The sequence below is a fragment of the Babylonia areolata genome, chromosome 29, assembly GCF_041734735.1.
Source record: "Babylonia areolata isolate BAREFJ2019XMU chromosome 29, ASM4173473v1, whole genome shotgun sequence".
NCBI classification, from domain to species: domain Eukaryota; kingdom Metazoa; phylum Mollusca; class Gastropoda; order Neogastropoda; family Buccinidae; genus Babylonia; species Babylonia areolata.
The window spans coordinates 8816016-8836015 of NC_134904.1; the positions used below are offsets into that span (position 1 = coordinate 8816016).

The 20000-nt window shown below is 46.4% G+C and overlaps 1 protein-coding gene across 2 annotated transcripts in view; it reads left to right on the forward strand.

Moving 5' to 3' along the window:
• The first annotated feature begins 14600 nt into the window (after positions 1-14600).
• The window catches only part of LOC143274603 (fibroblast growth factor receptor 4-like), a 70673-nt gene continuing 65273 nt past the window's right edge, over positions 14601-20000 (forward strand). For both annotated transcript variants that reach the window (XM_076578468.1, XM_076578469.1), the window contains exons 1-2: positions 14601-15276; positions 19609-19916. In XM_076578468.1, the coding sequence (XP_076434583.1) occupies positions 19613-19916 (304 nt within the window). In that variant the 5' untranslated portion in view covers positions 14601-15276; positions 19609-19612. The remainder of the gene's footprint in view (positions 15277-19608; positions 19917-20000) is intronic.

The window sequence follows — 20000 nt, forward strand, 5'->3', positions numbered from 1 at the left end:
GGAGGAAGAAAAAGGCTTTTTTTTGCCGTTAGGATTCCACTCCGTTCCACCTCCCCGAACTCTCTCTCTCTCTCTCTCTCCCCCCCCCCCCCCCCCTTCCATTTCCCTTTCCCGCCCCAGCCGGTAACTTGACTCTGAGAAACGTGAGGTTTAACGGGACTGAACAATCTTCAGGTCGGTTTGAAAGCAGGACGGATCGGAGAGTGGGGGATAGGGGTGGAGTTGGGAGGGGGGGGGGGAGTCAAGAGGTATAGGGAAGCCCGGGGGTTGGGGGGGTGGAGGTGGGAGACAGGGATGTGACCAGGGGTGTTGGGGAAGGGTAGGGTGGGGTGGTGGTGGTGGTGGTGATGTGTGTGTGAAGAAAAGATATGGGGCAGAGGGTGGGGTGAGGGTGAGTGTAGGGGGAGGGGGGGAGGAGGGGGAGCCCGTGGAGGGGGCGTGTGGGTGGGGGGATGGGCGTGGGAGATAGGGATGTGAGTCGGGTGGGATGTTGATGGGTGGTTGAAAAGGAAAGGGCATGGGGGAAGAGGTGGGGTGAGGGTGGGTGAAGGGGTATGGGGGTAGGGGTTGGGTGAGGGTGGGTGAAGGGTTATGGGGGTAGGGGTGGGGTGGTTGAGGTGGGTGAAGTGGTATGGGGGTAGGGGGTGGGGTGAGGGGGGTGAAGGTATGGGGTAGGGTGGGTGAGGGTGGGTGAAGGGGGGTTGGGGGTGGGGGTGGGTGAGGGGTGGGTGAAGGGGTTATGGGGAGAGTGAGAGTGAGGGGGGGTGAAGGGTATGGGGGTAGGGGTGGGGTGAGGGTGGGCGAAGGGGTATGGGGGTAGGGGTGGGGTGAGGGTGGGTGAAGGGGTATGGGGGGAAGAGGTGGGGGGAGGATGGGTGAAGGGGTATGTGGGGTAGGGGTGGGGGGAGGGTGGGTGAAGGGGTATGTGGGGTGGGGGATAGGTAATGACGAATGGGCAAAGGGGTGGGGTGTCAGTCAGTCTGCCACAAAATGGAACAACACCCGTCATGCTACAAAAAATCGTTGTGGTGTGTGTGTGTGTGTGTGTGTGTGTGTGTGTGTGTGTGTGTGTGTGTGTGTGTGAAAGTTATGACAAAAGCTCTGTGACATCCTTTCAATTTTTTGGTTACCTTTTTGCTCATATTTAAAACTCCTGCCAGACCTGAAATCCCCTCGATCGTAATTACATTGTTTAAACCTAGTTACCTGGAACGGACAGACTTTCTCCTTGTTTGTTTGTCTGTCTGTTTGGGGGATGGGGGTGGGAGTGTTCTTTGTGTGTCTGTTTTTTACTTGTTTTTCAAAGTGGCATCCCACAGCTGATAACACGATACCTCTTCTTCTTCTGCGTTCACTCGTATGCACACGAGTGGGCTTTTACGTGTATGACCGTTTTTACCCCGCCATGTAGGCAGCCATACTCCGTTTTCGGGGGTGTGCATGCTGGGTATGTTCTTGTTTCCATAACCCACCGAACGCTGACATGGATTACAGGATCTTGAACGTGCGTATTTGATCTTCTGCTTGCATATACACACGAAGGGGGTTCAGGCACTAGCAGGTCTGCACATATGTTGACCTGGGAGATCGTAAAAATCTCCACCCTTTACCCACTAGGCGCCGTCACCGTGATTCGAACCCGGGACCCTCAGATTGACAGTCCAACGCTTTAACCACTCGGCTATTGCGCCCGTCACATGATACCTCGAAAACGGAGTTTTGAAAGGGTGGTGGCGGAGGTGGTGGTGTGACAGTGACAAGACAAAAAAAGAAGTGTTTACTTCCCAAGGGGGCATGCAAAAGAATTGAAAGCATACCAATTTTTAATTAAAAAAAAAGTGGCGATATACAAATTACACAAACATAGAATATAAAACATAGAACAGTGGAGTGATGGCCCAGAGGTAACGCGTCCGCCTTGGAAGCGAGAGAATCTGAGTGCGCTGGTTCGAATCACGGTTCAGCCGCCGATATTTTCTCCCCCTCCACTAGACCTTGAGTGGTGGTCTGGACGATAGTCATTCGGATGAGACGATAAACCGAGGTCCCGTGTGCAGCATGCATTTAGCGCACGTAAAAGAACCCACGGCAACAAAAGGGTTGTTCCTGGCAAAATTATGTAGAAAAATCCACTTCCATAGGAAAAACAAATAAAACTACACGCAGGAAAAAATACAAAAAAAAAAGAAAAAAGAAAAAAAGAGTGGCGCTGTAGTGTAGCGACGCAGCCCGAATTTCACACAGAGAAATCTGATGTGATAAAAAGAAATACAAATACAAATACAAATATAACAAAACATAAATCAGTGCAACGTCATTCTTTTTTTATTTTTATTTAAAAATTTTTTTTTTTTTTTTATGAAGGAGCACGTCTATACTTCTGTTCTCACCAAACGTAACCAGATCAACCACAAACCATTATCATCACTCAGGAAAGCTGTTTCAGTTCGGGAGGTGAGGTGTAGTTGTTGGTGTTAAACAATGACTGGAATTTTTACAGTCTGTGGTGACTGGAGTGAAGGGCCAAGTCACCAAAGGTGTGCATCTCGCTTGAGTAAACAAAGTAAGTCTATGTTGTAACCCTGTGTTCAGTTGTGTGTGTGTGTGTGTGTGTGTGTGTGTGTGTGTGTGTGTGCGTGCGTGCGTGTGTGTGTGCGTGTGTATGCGTGTGGTAAACTTTTACAAATTCATTTTCTCTGGAAATACTTTGTCTGCCAATACCAAATTTGGATTAGATGTAGCAGGAAAGATACATCTTCACAGACATACCAATAATAGGTTGTAAGTCTTCCGAAATAAGCCGTTTCCCCGGATCATTAACGATTTATTTTGTTGAGACTTGATCCCGATCCAAACAATCCATAATCCCGCTTTCAAGTTTCCGGAACGCAGGCCATGTTTGGTTAGAAGACAGCATGATATCGTTTTTCATGTTCGCAATTAAAAGAAGAAAAAAAAAACGAGTTCTGGACAGAACACATACAGTAACACCAACTACATCATCAGCGTGTTAAATGCATATGAATATTTTAAAGCTGATACTGAATTAACAAGAATAAACATAAAAGAAAATTGAATGGACCGTGTCGTAGTTTCCGAGTGTAACGAAGCCTGTCGAACACGGATCTCTGCAGATCTTGAGAAAACAGCTACACGCTGCCTTGTGCTTGAGGCAATGGCAACGTCTCCTTTCCCGCGGACTTTAAAGAATTTTTTAGATGCCCGAGATAAACCAAAATAACATGATTTAAACAGCGTTATCACTTCGAATACCGCAATCGATTTATTGGTGGACACGACTGCCTGTCATACAAGCATGCCACGGTCAGCCACTACTCTTTCTCTGTCACTGGACCTTACACTCGGAACAATTTTCCTCTTTCACCTCGTTAAATCTCTGCACTCAGCTGTTTCAAGTCTGGCCTTGAAACCTGAACCTCTTTCCACAACACCCCTCCGCCCTCCCCTTCCCCTCTCTTCCTGGTCTACGGCTTTCTCCAGCTTTCTGTATAGTTACTTATAGCTTTAACTCTCTCCATACAAACGGCGAATGAGACGACGTTAACAGCGTTTCACCCCAATTACCACCATCAAAATATTGCAAGCAGAAGGCTCTTATACTGAAGAGGTGAATGTTGACAAAGAATATCACAATTCTGACGACGGAAGCTAAAGGTTGGGTCATTGAGACACCCATTGGACATCCGAAGTGTCTGTGTAGAGGAGAAGAGAGGACTGGCCGTACTGAGTGAGTTAACGAATTTTTTAGATGCCCGAGATAAACCAAAATAACATGATTTAAACAGAGTTATCACTTCGAATACCGCAGTCGATTTATCACGCTTAAAAACAAATTGCTTAAATATTTTAACACCTTTGGTAGATGCGCACTGTGACTTGCCACCTGAACATACTCAGCTCGAATCTGCTTTTATTCCTTTCTGTTGTGTTTTTTACTCGAAGCTTTACAATAGCAAATACAGGTCACATTTTGACGATTCAAAAAAAGAAGAAGAAATTTTTTTTAAAGTTTGTATCACAAGTGAATCTTGAAGGCTTTGCCTCTCTTGTTTACATCTTAGTTTAGTTTTGTTGAATTTCATGTATTGTCAGTTTCAAACTTCTAGCTGTGATGACATCTGTCACATACTTTGTATGTACATGTATCAGGACAGGACTTTGTATATTTGTATTTGTATTTCTTTTTATCACAACAGATTTCTCTGTGTGAAATTCGGGCTGCTCTCCCCAGAGAGAGCGCGTCGCTACACTACAGCGCCACCCATTTTTTTGTATTTTTTCCTGCGTGCAGTTTTATTTGTTTTGTTTATTTATAATTTTTCTTATCGAAGTGGATTTTTCTACAGAATTTTGCCAGGAACAACCCTTTTGTTACCGTGGGTTCTTTTACGTGCGCTAAGTGCATGCTAGCACACGGGACCTCGGTTTATTGTCTCATCCGAATGACTAGCGTCCAGACCACCACTCAAGGTCTAGTGGAGGGAGAGAAAATATCGGTGGTTGAGCCGTATAAGATTTCCTTGTTGCCCTGTTTATCTATCATTACGAGGGATGTTCATTTTAGATTTCCCCTGAAACACTTCCCATGGAATTATATAAAACCATAATTGCCTTTTTATTGACAATCTTAAGATAAAAACCACATCAAAAACAACATAAATTGGAGGCAAAGCCTTCAGGGCTCACGTGTAATTCCTGCTGTACCTCAACAACAAAACCTAAAACTGCGGGGGTGAATGAGGAGGGTGCGGAAGAGATGGGGGTGTGTGTGTGGGTGGGGGGGTGTACCAGTACAGACATATTATAAATATCATTATCATGTTTTTGCTCACCATCGAGAACGAGTGTTTATCGAACCGAAATTAGTGTGTGCTGGAAACGGAGCAATTCTATCTTAAAATCAGCCCACATCGATCGGCATTTCATATTCTTACTCATAGATCTATCGAAGTTTCAAACTTCACAAGTATTCATCGCGACAGTACGGCTTCGATAAATCGTAACGAAATCGTCGTAGGCGTTTTCGGGTGTGGGAAATAACGTTTCCAGTGGTAAACCATTGTCCTCCCCTCCGCGACACAATGTATTTCTTCCCACCCCTTCTTTTCTTTCACCCGGATAACCCACGGACTTCTACCCCAATGCACACAATAGCACCCACCCCACTGTCCGTATCTCCTCCACCCGGGGTATTTCAGTTTCAGTTTCAGTAGCTCAAGGAGGCGTCACTGCGTTCGGACAAAACCATATACGCTACACCACATCTGCCAAGCAGATGCCTGACCAGCAGCGTAACCCAACGCGCTTAGTCACGCCTTGAGAAAAAACAAAACAAAACAAAAAAAAAACAAAAAAACAAACAAACCCAACAACGGGGGAATAAATAATAGATAAGCTTGCATAAATAAATAAATAAATAATAATTATAACATAGAAAAAGGTAGTAGTAATAATATTAGTAATACTAATAAAATGATAATAATAAAACATAAATAAATAAATAAATAAGACAACAATGGTGATAAATAAGCGAATAAATGTAAAATATGAAGACACACATTCACACATACACGCACACATGCATAACAGAAATGCACCAAACATGCAGTTTCACATATATGAAAGCACAGTCAAATACATATAAACGTACATGAGCTCCAACACACACACACACACACACACACACACACGCATTACCGTGCACCTCCTCTACCCGGGGTAACTCACCCGTCATCCCTCTACCCCTCAAACCACTCAGTCCCTCCCCCCCCCCCCTCCACCCTGTGTCCCACTGTTCTATGGGCACTTTATGCAGCGGAAACCTGTGCTGTTTCGGAATCAAACGGCCATAGGGGTGTAGGGGTATTGTAAAATGTGACTCACCCCGACAGACAACGGAGCTCACTCAACAGCCCGACTGTGCTTCACACCGGTGTCACTAAAACTCGAAAAGACGCGAAAAGACACGAAAAGACGCGAAAAGACACGAAAAGACGCGAAAAGACGCGAAAAGACACGAAAAGACGCGAAAAGACACGAAAAGACATATGAAAAAAATGTGAAAACGCGAAAAGACATCCGAAAAGAATGTGAAAATGCGAAAAGACACGAAATGACACGAAAAGTGTCTTTTCACATGTTTTTTCAGATGTGTTTTCGTATCTTTTCGCGTCTTTTCGTGTCTTACTTAAAAGACACGAAAACACATCTGAAAAGACATCAGAATAGATATTCCAGGACTTTTCATGTCTTTTCACATTCTTTTCCGGTGTATTTTCGTGTCTTTTCGCGTCTTTTCGTGTCTTTTCGCGTGTCTTTTCGTGTCTTATCGCGTCTTTTCGTGTCTTTTCGCGTCTTTTCGTGTCTTTTCGCGTGTCTTTTCGTGTCTTTTCGCGTCTTTTCGTGTCTTTTCGTGTCTTTTCGCGTCTTTTCGTGTCTTTTCGCATTTTAGTATGGCACGGAGTCACTAAAACTCGAAAAGACGCGAAAAGACACGAAAAGACTCGAAAAGACGCGAAAAGACACGAAAAGACGCGAAAAGACACGAAATGACACGAAAAGTGTCTTTTCACATGTTTTTTCAGGTGTATCTTTTCGCGTCTTTTCGTGTCTTACTTAAAAGACGCGAAAACACATCTGAAAAGACATCAGAATAGATATTCCAGGACTTTTCATGTCTTTTCACATTCTTTTCCGGTGTCTTTTCGTGTCTTTTCGCGTCTTTTCGTGTCTTTTCGCGTGTCTTTTCGTGTCTTATCGCGTCTTTTCGTGTCTTTTTGCGTCTTTTCGTGTCTTTTCGCGTGTCTTTTCGCGTGTCTTTTCGTGTCTTTTCGCGTCTTTTCGCATTTTAGTATGACCCCTTCACACTAACACGTGGAGCCGGTGGCTGCATGCATTTTGAAGCCGAATGAAGTTCATGACGATCTGCAGTGGTGTCGACAGTATGGCAGCGTCGTGGCCGAGTCTGACAGGCGTGGAACTTTTGATGACAGTTCACCAGTGACCAGGGTTCGAGGCTTCATTTCAGCATGGTGTTGTGTCCTTGGGAAAGGCAGTGGAAATCCATTCACTGACCATTTAAAATTTATTATTATTATTATTATTATTATTACTACCTTTTTCTATATTATAATTATTATTTATTTATTTATTTATGTAAGCTTATCTATTATTTATTCCCCCCTTTTTTTCTTTTTTCTCAAGGCCTGACTAAGCGCGTTGGGTTACGCTGCTGGTCAGGCATCTGCTTGGCAGATGTGGTGTAGCGTATATGGTTTTGTCCGAACGCGGTGACGCCTCCTTGAGCTACTGAAACTGAAACTGAAACTCACTGACATGACCCGATGGCCGTGAAATGGGACCAGCTGGGTAATGATGTCCACAATGTTCACCCCTCCAGACGGAATGAGCAGTGTTCACAACAAGGCGTGGACGTTCACTCTGTCAGTCACACAGAAGAGTGGAAAGAGAAGAAATGTAGATATAGCCCACTACACTACACTACACACTACACTACACTACATGCACTACAAGGCGTGGACGTTCATTCTGTCATTCACGCAGAGTGGAAGGGGAAGAAATGCTACACTACACTACACTACACTACACTACAAGGCGTGGACGTTCATTGTCATTCACACAGAGTGGAATGGGAAGAAATGCTACACTACACTACACTACACTACACTACACTACACTACACTACAAGGCGTGGACGTTCATTCTGTCATTCACACAGAGTGGATGGGGAAGAAATGCTACACTACACTAAACTACACTACACTACACTACACTACACCACACTACACTACACTACACTACACTACATGCACTACAAGGCGTGGACGTTAATTTTGTCATTCACGCAGAGTGGAAGGGGAAGAAATGCTACACTACACTATGCTACACTACACTACACTACACTACAAGGCGTGGACGTTAATTTTGTCATTCACACAGAGTGGAAGGGGAAGAAATGCTACACTACACTAAACTACACTACACTACACCACACTACACTACACTACATGCACTACAAGGCGTGGACGTTCATTCTGTCATTCACTAAGAGTGGAAGGGGAAGAAATGCTACACTACACTACACTACACTACACTACACCACACTACAAGGCGTGGACGTTCATTCTGTCATTCACGCAGAGTGGAAGGGGAAGAAATGCTACACTACACTATGCTACACTACACTACATGCACTACAAGGCGTGGACGTTCATTCTGTCATTCACGCAGAGTGGAAGGGGAAGAAATGCTACACTACACTACACTACACTACACTACAAGGCGTGGACGTTAATTTTGTCATTCACATAGAGTGGAAGGGGAAGAAAATAAATGCTACACTACACTATACTACACTACACTACAAGGCGTGGACGTTAATTTTGTCATTCACGCAGAGTGGAAGGGGAAGAAATGCTACACTACACTATGCTACACTACACTACACTACACTACAAGGCGTGGACGTTAATTTTGTCATTCACACAGAGTGGAAGGGGAAGAAATGCTACACTACACTACACTACACACTACACTACACTACATGCACTACAAGGCGTGGACGTTCATTCTGTCATTCACGCAGAGTGGAAGGGGAAGAAATGCTACACTACACTACACTACACTACACTACACTACAAGGCGTGGACGTTCATTCTGTCATTCACACAGAGTGGATGGGGAAGAAATGCTACACTACACTAAACTACACTACACTACACTACACCACACTACAAGGCGTGGACGTTCACTCCGCCATTCACACAGAAGAGTGGGAAAAGAAGAAATGTAGATATAGCCCACCACACTACACTACACTACACTACACTACACTACACCACACTACAAGGCGTGGACGTTCATTCTGTCATTCACACAGAGTGGAAGGGGAAGAAATTCTATACTACACGACACAACACAACACTACACTATACTACAACAGAGTGGAAGGAAAAGAAATGCTACACTATACTACACTACACTACACTACACCAGAGTGGAAGGGGAAGAAATGCTACACTATACTACCCTACACTACACCAGAGTGGAAGGGGAAGAAATGCTACACTACACTACACTACAACAGAGTGGAAGGGGAAGAAATGCTACACTACACTACACTACAACAGAGTGGAAGGGGAAGAAATGCTACACTACACTACACTACACTACAACAGAGTGGAAGGGGAAGAAATGCTACACTACACTACACTACACTACAACAGAGTGGAAGGGGAAGAAATGCTACACTACACTACACTACACTACAACAGAGTGGAAGGGGAAGAAATGCTACACTACACAACACTACACTACAACAGAGTGGAAGGGGAAGAAATGCTACACTACACAACACTACAACAGAGTGGAAGGGGAAGAAATGCTACACTACACTACAACAGAGTGGAAGAGGAAGAAAACTACACTACACTACACTACACTACAACAGAGTGGAATGGGAAGAAATGCTACACTACACAACACTAGACTACACTACAACAGAGTGGAAGGGGAAGAAATGCTACACTACACTACACTACACTACAACAGAGTGGAAGGGGAAGAAATACTACACTACACTACAACAGAGTGGAAGGGGAAGAAATGCTAGGGAAAAAATGCTACACTACACTACAGTACAACAGAGTGGAAGGGGAAGAAATGCTACACTACACTACACTACACTACAACAGAGTGGAAGGGGAAGAAATGCTACACTACACTACACTACACTACACTACACTACACTACACTACACTACACTACAAGACGTGGACGTTCACTCCGCCAGTCACACAGAGGAGTGGAGGGGAAGAAACGTGGATATTATTATTATAGCCACCACCTTCACTGTTATCAACTGACCCGAATCGAGACAGAAGGGACACTTTGTTGTCGCTTATTTCGGGTGTAGGATGTTCTGTTTGCTTGCTTGTTTGTTGTATCTATTTTTGTTAACAGACTGATCTCTGTGTGTGCAGACAATTCCTGAGCACTGCTGTGTGCTGCGGACGTGAGTGCAGCACTTAACGGTACACGGTGGCCATGGCTGACTGACTGACGATTTGAATTTTAAACCGCTGCTGTCGGGGAGGGGGGGGGGGGGGAAGAAAGCTGGAAAGTGGACGGGGGAGGTGTGTGTGTGTGTGTGGAGGGTACTCGGGGGTACGTGTACACGGGTAGGGTGTGTATGGAGGAGGGTATTCAGGGGTATGGTGTGTGTGCGTGTGTGTGTGTGTGTGTGTGTGTGTGTGTCAGTGTGTGTGTGGAGAGAGTGTGAGTACACGGTTGACGAACTGACACAGCGACAGGAAACGCTCGCTCTTTATTTTTATTTATTTTTTAACAGAACAAACAAACAAACAAAGAAAACCACAGCCACGTTCCTGTGGTGTTTTTCACGTTGCTGGGTTGTTTATGTCTCCGATGTCAGGTGGGCCAGGGCCCCAAACTGAACCGTCAGGTACCTGCCCATTGTCGTCGTGTCAAAGCGGACGTGCACCCTCCCTCAATTCTATCTGCACACCCCGCAAAACAGACAGGTCCACACAGAAACAGAGCCAATAAAGTATCTAATCTGTGCATGTATATACCAAATCGATTATAGAAAATATCAACTGATTTTTATATATATAGTTCGTTCTTTTTTGTACCAGCCGCCGTGGCGAAGTGGTTAGCGTCAAGGACACGGGTTCGATTCCCAGCGGAGGCGGGTTTTTCGGCCCGTGGCCGGCTCCTACCCAGAGTTGAGTGTGCTATGGGCTTAAATGGGGAGACTGGGACCACACAGTCGAGTATCATCCACTTCACGGATGCGTCTTCGGGTGTGTTGGTCTAATTACCTAACCAACACTGCAAGTGTCTGTATCTCTCGGGCCTGGTTAACGCCTGGATATCATTATGACAGGAAGCCCCATGTAGTCCCAAACCAAAATGGACCTCCATAGCATTATCGTCATCGTCATCCTCTTCCTTCATCATCTTCAATATAAAACAAAACAGTCCCAAAGCCTGTGGCCTTTCATGTCCTGCTCTCATGGTGACCTCAGTTTCGATACCTCTCCACTTCCGTGCATGAGGTGAGTCCTGTCAATGTCTTCAGTGTCGGCAGATTCATGGGGGGCTGTTGTTGGAGGGATGTGGTGGCGGTCTCCACTCTGGGGAAGACACAGTCTGGTTCCGCGACTTAGCCATTATTGTCGTTGGTAGGGGGCTTAGTAGGTGGTGTCCTAAGTACGTTGAATCAGAACAGGCACCACTGAACACCACCGAAGTGACTCAGCAGCAGTGCAGGGTCTCCTCTGGTGTGTGGCCTCCTGGCGACCTAACATCGATGGTTCCCTGCTGACTGCCGACGCTGGGACTGTGACAGACGAACCCGGGTGTGGCTGTGTTTAGGGGACTCGGAATAAGCGGCGTGGGAGTAATGCCATTGAAACGGTGCAGATGACGGGGCAGAAAAAAAGTTCGTCCTTTTTTTCCCCCCACGAAGTGAGCCAAAGGGTCTCCTATACGTCACGGTGTGACCACACAAACATGATCACTTTAACCAGCGACATGTCAAGTTCAACCAGAGAGAAATTATCACTTTTAAACCATCAATATGTCAGGTTCAATAAGAGTTTCCCCCTTTTTTTTGTACCCCCACTCTCGCCTCTAACAGATAGGTAGGCATCCTTTCTCAGTTCAACTCTTTCTGTCTCTGTCTGCCTGTTTCTCTCTCTCTCTCTCTGCGTGTGAGTATACACGTGTGCGCGAATGTACGTGCACGTGTCTTTGTATTTGTATGAAACTGAACAGGTTATATCAACTAGACACCACAATCATCACTACCACTCACAACAACAACAACATCACCACCACCACAACCAACAACAACATTACCAGCAACAACAACACAACAACATTACCAGCAACACCAACAACAAGCGCACATATTCATCATGAGCGAAAATGCCCAGGAGACCTTGTGAAAAAACAACATAAAACAAGAGAGGCAAGGTCTTCAAGACTCACTTGTGAGGCAAATTAAGTCCCCTAGCATTAACTACAGAGTAATTTCCCTTTTTTACTATCTGCACCAAAACATTTGCAAAAAAACAAAAAAACAACAACAACAACTTCCATGCTTTACAAAAGAAGTTCCTGTTTGAGCAAAAAAAATGATAATAATAACTGCACTTGTTGTTGTGTCAAATATCAGATCAAAGTGCCAAGTTTAGAGAATACAAAAGATACAAATATAACAGTAAATGCAGTTTGCATATAATTAGGCTTCATTTTTTATTTTTTTTGTGCCCATCCCAGAGGTGCAATATTGTTTTAAACACGATGACTGGAAAGAACTGAATTTTTCCTATTTTTATGCCTAATGTGGTGTCAACTGACAAAGTATTTGCAGAGAAAATGTCAAAGTTAAAGTTTACCACGGACACACACACACACACACACACACACACACACACACAGACACACACACAGACAACCGAACACCGGGTTAAAACATAGACTCACTTTGTTTACACAAGTGAGTCAAAAACAACAACAAAAACACATGCAAAAAAAGAACCACTGGAAACACTGCTTTGTCTTGTCGTGTCCACGTTTCAGTGCCGAAAACGTCTGTAACACAATGGGCGAACCCACGGCCGGCAGACTGGAGACAACACTGCCCACAGGGAAGCTGACACTACAGAACGACAACCACGTCACGTGGTCATGGCCGCCGGACCCGTGGCTGGTGCCGAAAGGAGGCTGATCTGGAACCATCATGGAACTCTTCTCCTTCGTTCCTGGGCTGCAAACTTCCACGTTCACTCGTATGCACACGAGTGGGCTTTTACGAGTATGACCGTTTTTAACCCCGCCATGTAGGCAGCCATACTCCGTTTTCGGAGGTGTGCATGCTGGGTATGTTCTTGTTTCCACAATCCACCGAACGCTGACGTGAATTACAGGATCTTTCTCGTGCATATTTGATCTTCTGCTTGCGTATACACACGAAGGGGGTTCAGGCACTAGCAGGTCTGCACATATGTTGACTGGGAGATCGGAAAAATCTCCGTCCTTTACCCACCAGGCGCCGTTACCGAGATTCGAACCCGGGACCCTCAGATTGAAAGTCCAACGCTTTAACCACTCGGCTATACACGTAAATGCCCACTCGTGTACATACGAGTGAACGCGGGAGTCGCAGCCCACGAAAAAGAAGACGAAGAAGAAGAATAAGAAGAAGAGGAAGTAGAAGAAGAAGTTGTGGGATTCGATGCATAAGCGTCAGACATCGGGACCACCAGCCTGGGTCCAGTGGAAAGAGGAAGAAGGGGTATGGAGATCAAATCTGGTTAATCCCTGTGGATAACCTTCCTGTGTATAATTATGTGCCTGTGACCCGCGATGGGATTTGCCAAGGCCTATGATACAAACATAATCATTACTGTATTGCATTGTATTGCATTGCATTGCGTTGTGTTGTATTGTATTGCGTTGCGTTGCGTTGCGCTGCGTTGTGTTGTGTTGCGTTGTTAGCCTGTTACATCGTATTGTAGGCCTGTTGCTTTATTGCCACAACATGTTCCTCCCTGTAGCTGCTTTCCCCGGGGTGAGGGCGTCGCCACAATGCAGCGCCACCCATTTTAATCTGTTTACAGTGATTAATTTGGTTTACTGTCAAGGTGGATTTTATCATCAAAGTGTTATGCTGGGGACAACCCTTTTGTTGTCGCAGGTTCCTTGACGTGCGCTAGGCGCATGCTGCACGCGGGACCTCAGTTTATCGAATCATCCGAACGACTAGCATGCAGATCACACCACTCCGGGTCAGGCTGAAGGAGGAGAGGGGGTGGGGGGAGTGAAATTACCGTTCGTGGACATACACACACACACACACATACACACACACACGTGTGTGTATGTGCATCTCTCTCTCACGAACAACAGCGTATGTACGATGTTTTTGGCATGACTGTTGGACCATCAGTGTTTCCCTGCACTGCTGTTCACACTGTGGTGTAGCGTATACGGATTTGTCCGAACGCAGTGACGCCTCCTTGAGAAACTGAAACTGAACTCACACTGCCGGCTGTTGCGGGGTCTTGCGCTATCATCGGCGAAAACATTGGTGCATTCTGTTATATATATATATACATACCTTTTTTCTTTTTTTTTCTTTTTTTTTTCTTTTTTTTTTTCTCAAGGCCTGACTAAGCGCGTTGGGTTACGCTGCTGGTCAGGCATCTGCTTGGCAGATGTGGTGTAGCGTATATGGATTTGTCCGAACGCAGTGACGCCTCCTTGAGCTACTGATACTGATACTGTTATTTGAGCGAATGTGTTAGCGTCCGGCAGAGAGAGAGAGAGAGAGAGAGAGAGAGCGAGAGATAGAGCACGTGCATGTATATAGGCCAAGCAGCACCACGAGACAATAAAGCAGTTCCGAAACAGAGAAGAAGCAGCAACCAATCAGATGCTCCAGAACGGAAAGACAGAGGCAGAGCTGTTCATTATTCATCAGTCTACCTCGGGTCGTAGGCGCTAGTATCTCAGTGTCTGTGCTCGGGTGGCTTTCCTCCTGCTCAGCACGCGACACACCTTACGGGACTTTTAAAATCAGCGCGTGGCGCACTGTTGTTGTCACCACTCCTCAGGCACACACAGCGGCCACCCCCCTCAGCAAGATCCGTCCCATCGATTCTTCTTCGTCGTCTCTCCGTCAGCGACCAAACCACACCGTGTTCAGACTGACAACTTTTGCGGTGAACAAGAACCGGACTGGAACTGTTTCCGCCCCGTGTTTGTTCGTCGATTAAAAACTTCCCACGATTGTCCAAGAAAGGGGTATTTTAAACAGAAGAGGAAAACTTTAGGATTGTTCCCGAAGTTGTTTGGAGTTATCGAAAACTGTGGACCGGATGTGTGACCCCAATCGCGGCCTCCAGTGTGTGTGCGTGTGTGTGTGCAGAGGGTAGCAGACGAGAAAACAAACGGTTCACGTTGACAAGTCCAGCAGTTGAGTGGTGATCTTCAAATACCTCGGTGCAAGGACAGGACAGGGGGAAGAGAGGAGAAGGGAAAAGACAGGGAGGTTTTTCTGGGGACAGCTTTTTATTTATTTATTTTTTTGAAAATTTTATTTCTTCGTCAAACAGTTCCCGACGTCTGCTGTTAAGGTATCCAGGCTTTCCGTTTGTCTTCGACTCTGATCCGCTCTATAACGGATCAATGCGTCCGTGAAAGGTGGGTACAGTTTTGGTTTCTAGTGTTTTGTATTCTGTTGTTTTATAAATGCCGAATCACGGACTTTCGACAATGACGCCTGTGTAAAGGTGTTTTTTTTTATTGTCTTATAATGATTGACTGACTGATCAAGATCTAATTTACCCCGTGCCTAGAACTCTAAGGCTCAAAATATAAATTATTTTTCTGCGAGGAACTGGTGAATGCAAAGAATGTTGATCTACACCGTGCAGATAAACTTTATTTTATTTTCTTTACACGTAGAAAAAGGGTAGAGGGTGGTGGTGGGGGCGGGGCGCTGTGTGTGGGAAGGGGTTGTGGCTTGTCCATGCACCACTATCTCTCACAGTAGTGTGATGGTAGGAGAAAGCAAGCAACAGGTGATTCCACTTTTCCTTTTACCACCAGTGTAATCCTGTGTGCTGGTGGAAAGTCAAATAAAGGGGAAGTGAAATAAAGGGGCTTGTTGCGTGTTTGATCAGCGTGCCGACTCGTCTGCCACCGGGGTAAGATTTGATAGAAAAAGTACGCGCGCGTGTGTGTGTGTGTGCGTAGGACTGTGTGTGTTTGTGGGTGGGTGGGTGGGTGGGTGAAGTGTTTGCACACACAACACTCAAACACATGCACACACATACACACACACACACCACACACACACACACAGAGAACAATTAAGCTCGTGCCATGTTGCCCTCGCCCTGACCGTGACGATAGCAGTGATGACGTCATACAGTGCACGAGGAAGAGCACAGTGGGACTGAACAATGATGGCAGTTATGTACCACCACCCGCCCATTTACCCTTCACATCACAACACTTTGGTGACGACACTGACTGCAAAATGATGATCAGAATTGATTACACATCGAACTTTGTTGAGCAAAACAACTTAACAGCAGCTGAAGACCACCACCACCACCCCCTCCTCCCACCAAAAGCAACAACAAATGAATCAAAATTAATAATAATAATAGTAATAATAATAATAATAATAATAATAATAATAATAAAGAATTTACAAGGAAAACGAACAAAGTCAGCACAACCACCACCACTGTGATCAACAACAGTAACAACAATAAGAAAATGGTATACATACATCCAGGTATTTAAAAAAAGACAAAGAAAAGAAAAGAAAAAAACAACAACAAACCAACAACAACAAAGAAACACAAAAACTTCAATGATTTCCCCTTTCTTTTTTAAGGGCAGGAGTTTAGTGGGAGGTGGGTTGTTTTTCCTCAAAAAACTTGCACCATCAGTTTAACGTCTGTCCACCTAAAGTGGCAGTTGAAGGGGCGGGGTGGTGAGGAGTGAGGGTGGGGGATAGATAACAAAAGATTGAGAGAGGGAAGGCGTGAGGAGTATGAGGGACGATGCGTGGTCAATATGTGTGCGCGCACGCGCGTTTTGATACGTATTGGATGGGGCAACAATCCACATTTCTTCCCATGTCCAGAGACGTAAAGAAGGCCAGTCAAAGAGTGGAGGGGGAAGAAATGTAGTGTATATATATCACAATGTTATCAACTAATTTACAACTTTTTTCGTCTTATAAGCGGAAAAGTACGGGGGAAGAACTGCGGATATTGTCTTGAATTGTATTATTTTGTGTCTCAACAGTTTCTCTGTTTGAAATTCAGACTGTTCTCCGCGAGGAGAGTGCGTTGCCAGAAAGCAGATCGTAGTTGTAGAAGAAGAAGAAGGCGACCGAAACCCACTAACAGGAAACAATGATGAGAAATGTCTTATAAACAGAATTGTGCAGCATCAGTCTATAATAATTATTATCAGCCAGCAGCTTGAAATTGTCAAAAAAACAACAACAACAACGAAAAACCGAAAAAAACAAAAAAAAACCACAACCTTGACCTTCAAGAGAACCACGAGAAAAAAATGTTTAAGAAATGAATACTGTTAAATTCTGGCTCCCGAAATATTCTGTGGTTGTAGAAATTATATGCCCACCTGATAACAGTTACCGATAGGGTTAGTTCTAACGACAATATCCACATTTCTTTCCCTGTACTTTTCCGTTCATGAGACGTAAGACGGAGAAGTTGTAAATTGGTTGATAACATTGTAATATATAAACTACATTTCTTCCGTCGGAAGCCCTCCACTCTTTGACTTGCTTTCTTTACGTCTATTGACAGGGGAAGAAATGTGGAGTGTGTATTACAATGTTACTACAGAAAATTTACATTGATTTGTTCTGTCTTCGGAACGATACTGAATGGAAAGACCACAGGGAAGAAAATATGTGGATATTGCCGTTCTATCATGTTCGTCTGAAAAAAAGCATAAGCCTGTCTTGATTATATCGATTAACTTGTTTGATTGATGTGTGTGTGTGTGTGTGTGTGTGTGTGTGTGTGTGTGTGTGTGTGTGTGAGAGAGAGAGAGAGAGAGAGAGAGAGAGAGAGAGAGAGAGTGTGTGTGTGTGTTTGTGCGCGCGCATGCGGAAACTTGCGTGTATATATGCGTGTGCACGTCTTATCCCCAATAACATAGAGCCTTAAGTAAAAGCGTCCCTGTTACCCCCTACCCCATTCACCTCCACCTCCCCCCCCGAGTCCCCCCTCCTGTCCTGCCACACCACCTTCACCACCCCCCTCCCTCCTGTCCTGCCACACCACCTTCACCACCCCCTCCCTCCTGTCCTGCCACCCCCCCTCCACCCCCCCCCTCCCTTCTGTCCTGCCACACCACTTTCACCCCCCCTCCTGTCCTGCCACACCACTTTCACCCCCCCTCCTGTCCCTCCACACCACCTTCACCACCCCTCCTGTCCTGCCACACCACCTTCACCCCTCCCTCCTGTCCTTCCACACCACCTTCACCACCCCTCCTGTCCCTCCACACCACCTTCACCACCCCTCCCTCCTGTCCCTCCACACCACCTTCACCACCCCCTCCTGTCCCTCCACACCACCTTCACCACCACCCCTCCCTCCTGTCCCTCCACACCACCTTCACCACCCCCTCCTGTCCCTCCACACCACCTTCACCACCCCCTCCTGTCCCTCCACACCACCTTCACCACCCCTCCTGTCCCTCCACACCACCTTCACCACCCCTCCCTCCTGTCCCTCCACACCACCTTCACCACCCCCTCCTGTCCCTCCACACCACCTTCACCACCCCTCCTGTCCCTCCACACCACCTTCACCACCCCTCCTGTCCCTCCACACCACCTTCACCACCCCTCCCTCCTGTCCCTCCACACCACCTTCACCACCCCCTCCTGTCCCTCCACACCACCTTCACCCCCCCTCCCTCCTGTCCCTCCACACCACCTTCACCACTCCCTTCTGTCCTGCCACCCCCCCCTCCACCCCCCACCCCCTCCCTCCTGTCCTGCCACACCACCTTCTGCACCCACCGTTCATGATAACTTGGGAAACATGTTTCTCTCTCTCTCTCTCTCTCTCTCTCTCTCTCTCTCTCTCTTGTTCATGGTCTGCGACTCCCACGTTCACTAGTGTACATGTACAGTGGGCTTTTACGTGTATGACTCCCCCCCCCCCCCTGCCATTTAGGCACTCATACTCCGTTGTTGGGGGTGTGCATGACGTGCATGTTTTTGTTTTACATTATCCACCAAACGCTGACATGGATCACGGGATCTGTAACGTGCGTATTTTATCTCCTGCATGCGCATTCATACACACTAAGAGGAGGTGAGGGTGGGCGGGGGAGAGGCCGGTGCAGGCTCTAGCGGGGCCTGCACATCTGTTGACCTGGACGGAAGATTGTAAAAAAATCTCCCGTGACCCTTTTACCCTCCGTGACCGGGACTCGAACTTGGGACCCTCAAATTGATAGTCCAACGCTTTTAGATAACCACTCGGCCACTATTGTGCCCGGCCCGAGCTTATATCACAGATTGACATAAGTTTACAGTTGGGCCAACAGCAAAGTGAGAGCTGTATTATCAATGGTTTCACCAGTGTAGTGGAAAATCATTCACAGCTTAATCTTTTGTGATGGACTATGACTCTCAAACTAGGAGGCAAAATTGCACCGGCTCTTAGAGCTGCAGCCTTGGGGGCTAGTTGGCCCTTAGGAACCGTCCCAACGCCGACTGTCCTAAAACCCTCTTGGCCGAGAGAGTGGGGAGTGTAACTTGGGTAAGACACTCTCCACTATAATCAAATTCTAGCCAAGGTTGTCGAGACAGCAGTTACCTCTTCTGCTGTTCTGGTGGTCATTGTCGAAAACGGCTGACTATCATATCTTGCGTGTGTATGTGTGTGTGTGTGTGTGTGTGTTGTGCACGTTGCCTGTTTATTGTGACAAGTTCAGAGCCATGAACGCGTGTGTTGTCAGGGAGATGAGGATGAAGCAGTCCACAAACAGCAGCAGCAGCAGCAGCAGCAGTGTGTTGCGGTTCCCTCCCCTGGCGGTGTGGTGGGGGTTCACGATAGCTCTGTGGTGCTGCATCACCTCGCCTCTGCTCGTGGTGGGGGTGGTGGGGGCACGGTCACCTCCCCAACCTCCCTCCTCGCCATCTGTGGGGGGAGGGAGGTCGTCGCCCCCGTCGTCTTCTGATTCTTCTTCGTCGAGAACTACTACCCCCCTGTCCCTGCCTTCCGGGTCACCAGTGGGGACAGGGGCTGCCGAGGATTCCTTTGGTGGTGAGTGTGTGTGTGTGTGTGTGTGTGTGTGTGTGTGTGTGTGTGTGTGTTTGTGTGTGTGTGTGTGTGTGTGTGTGTGTGTGT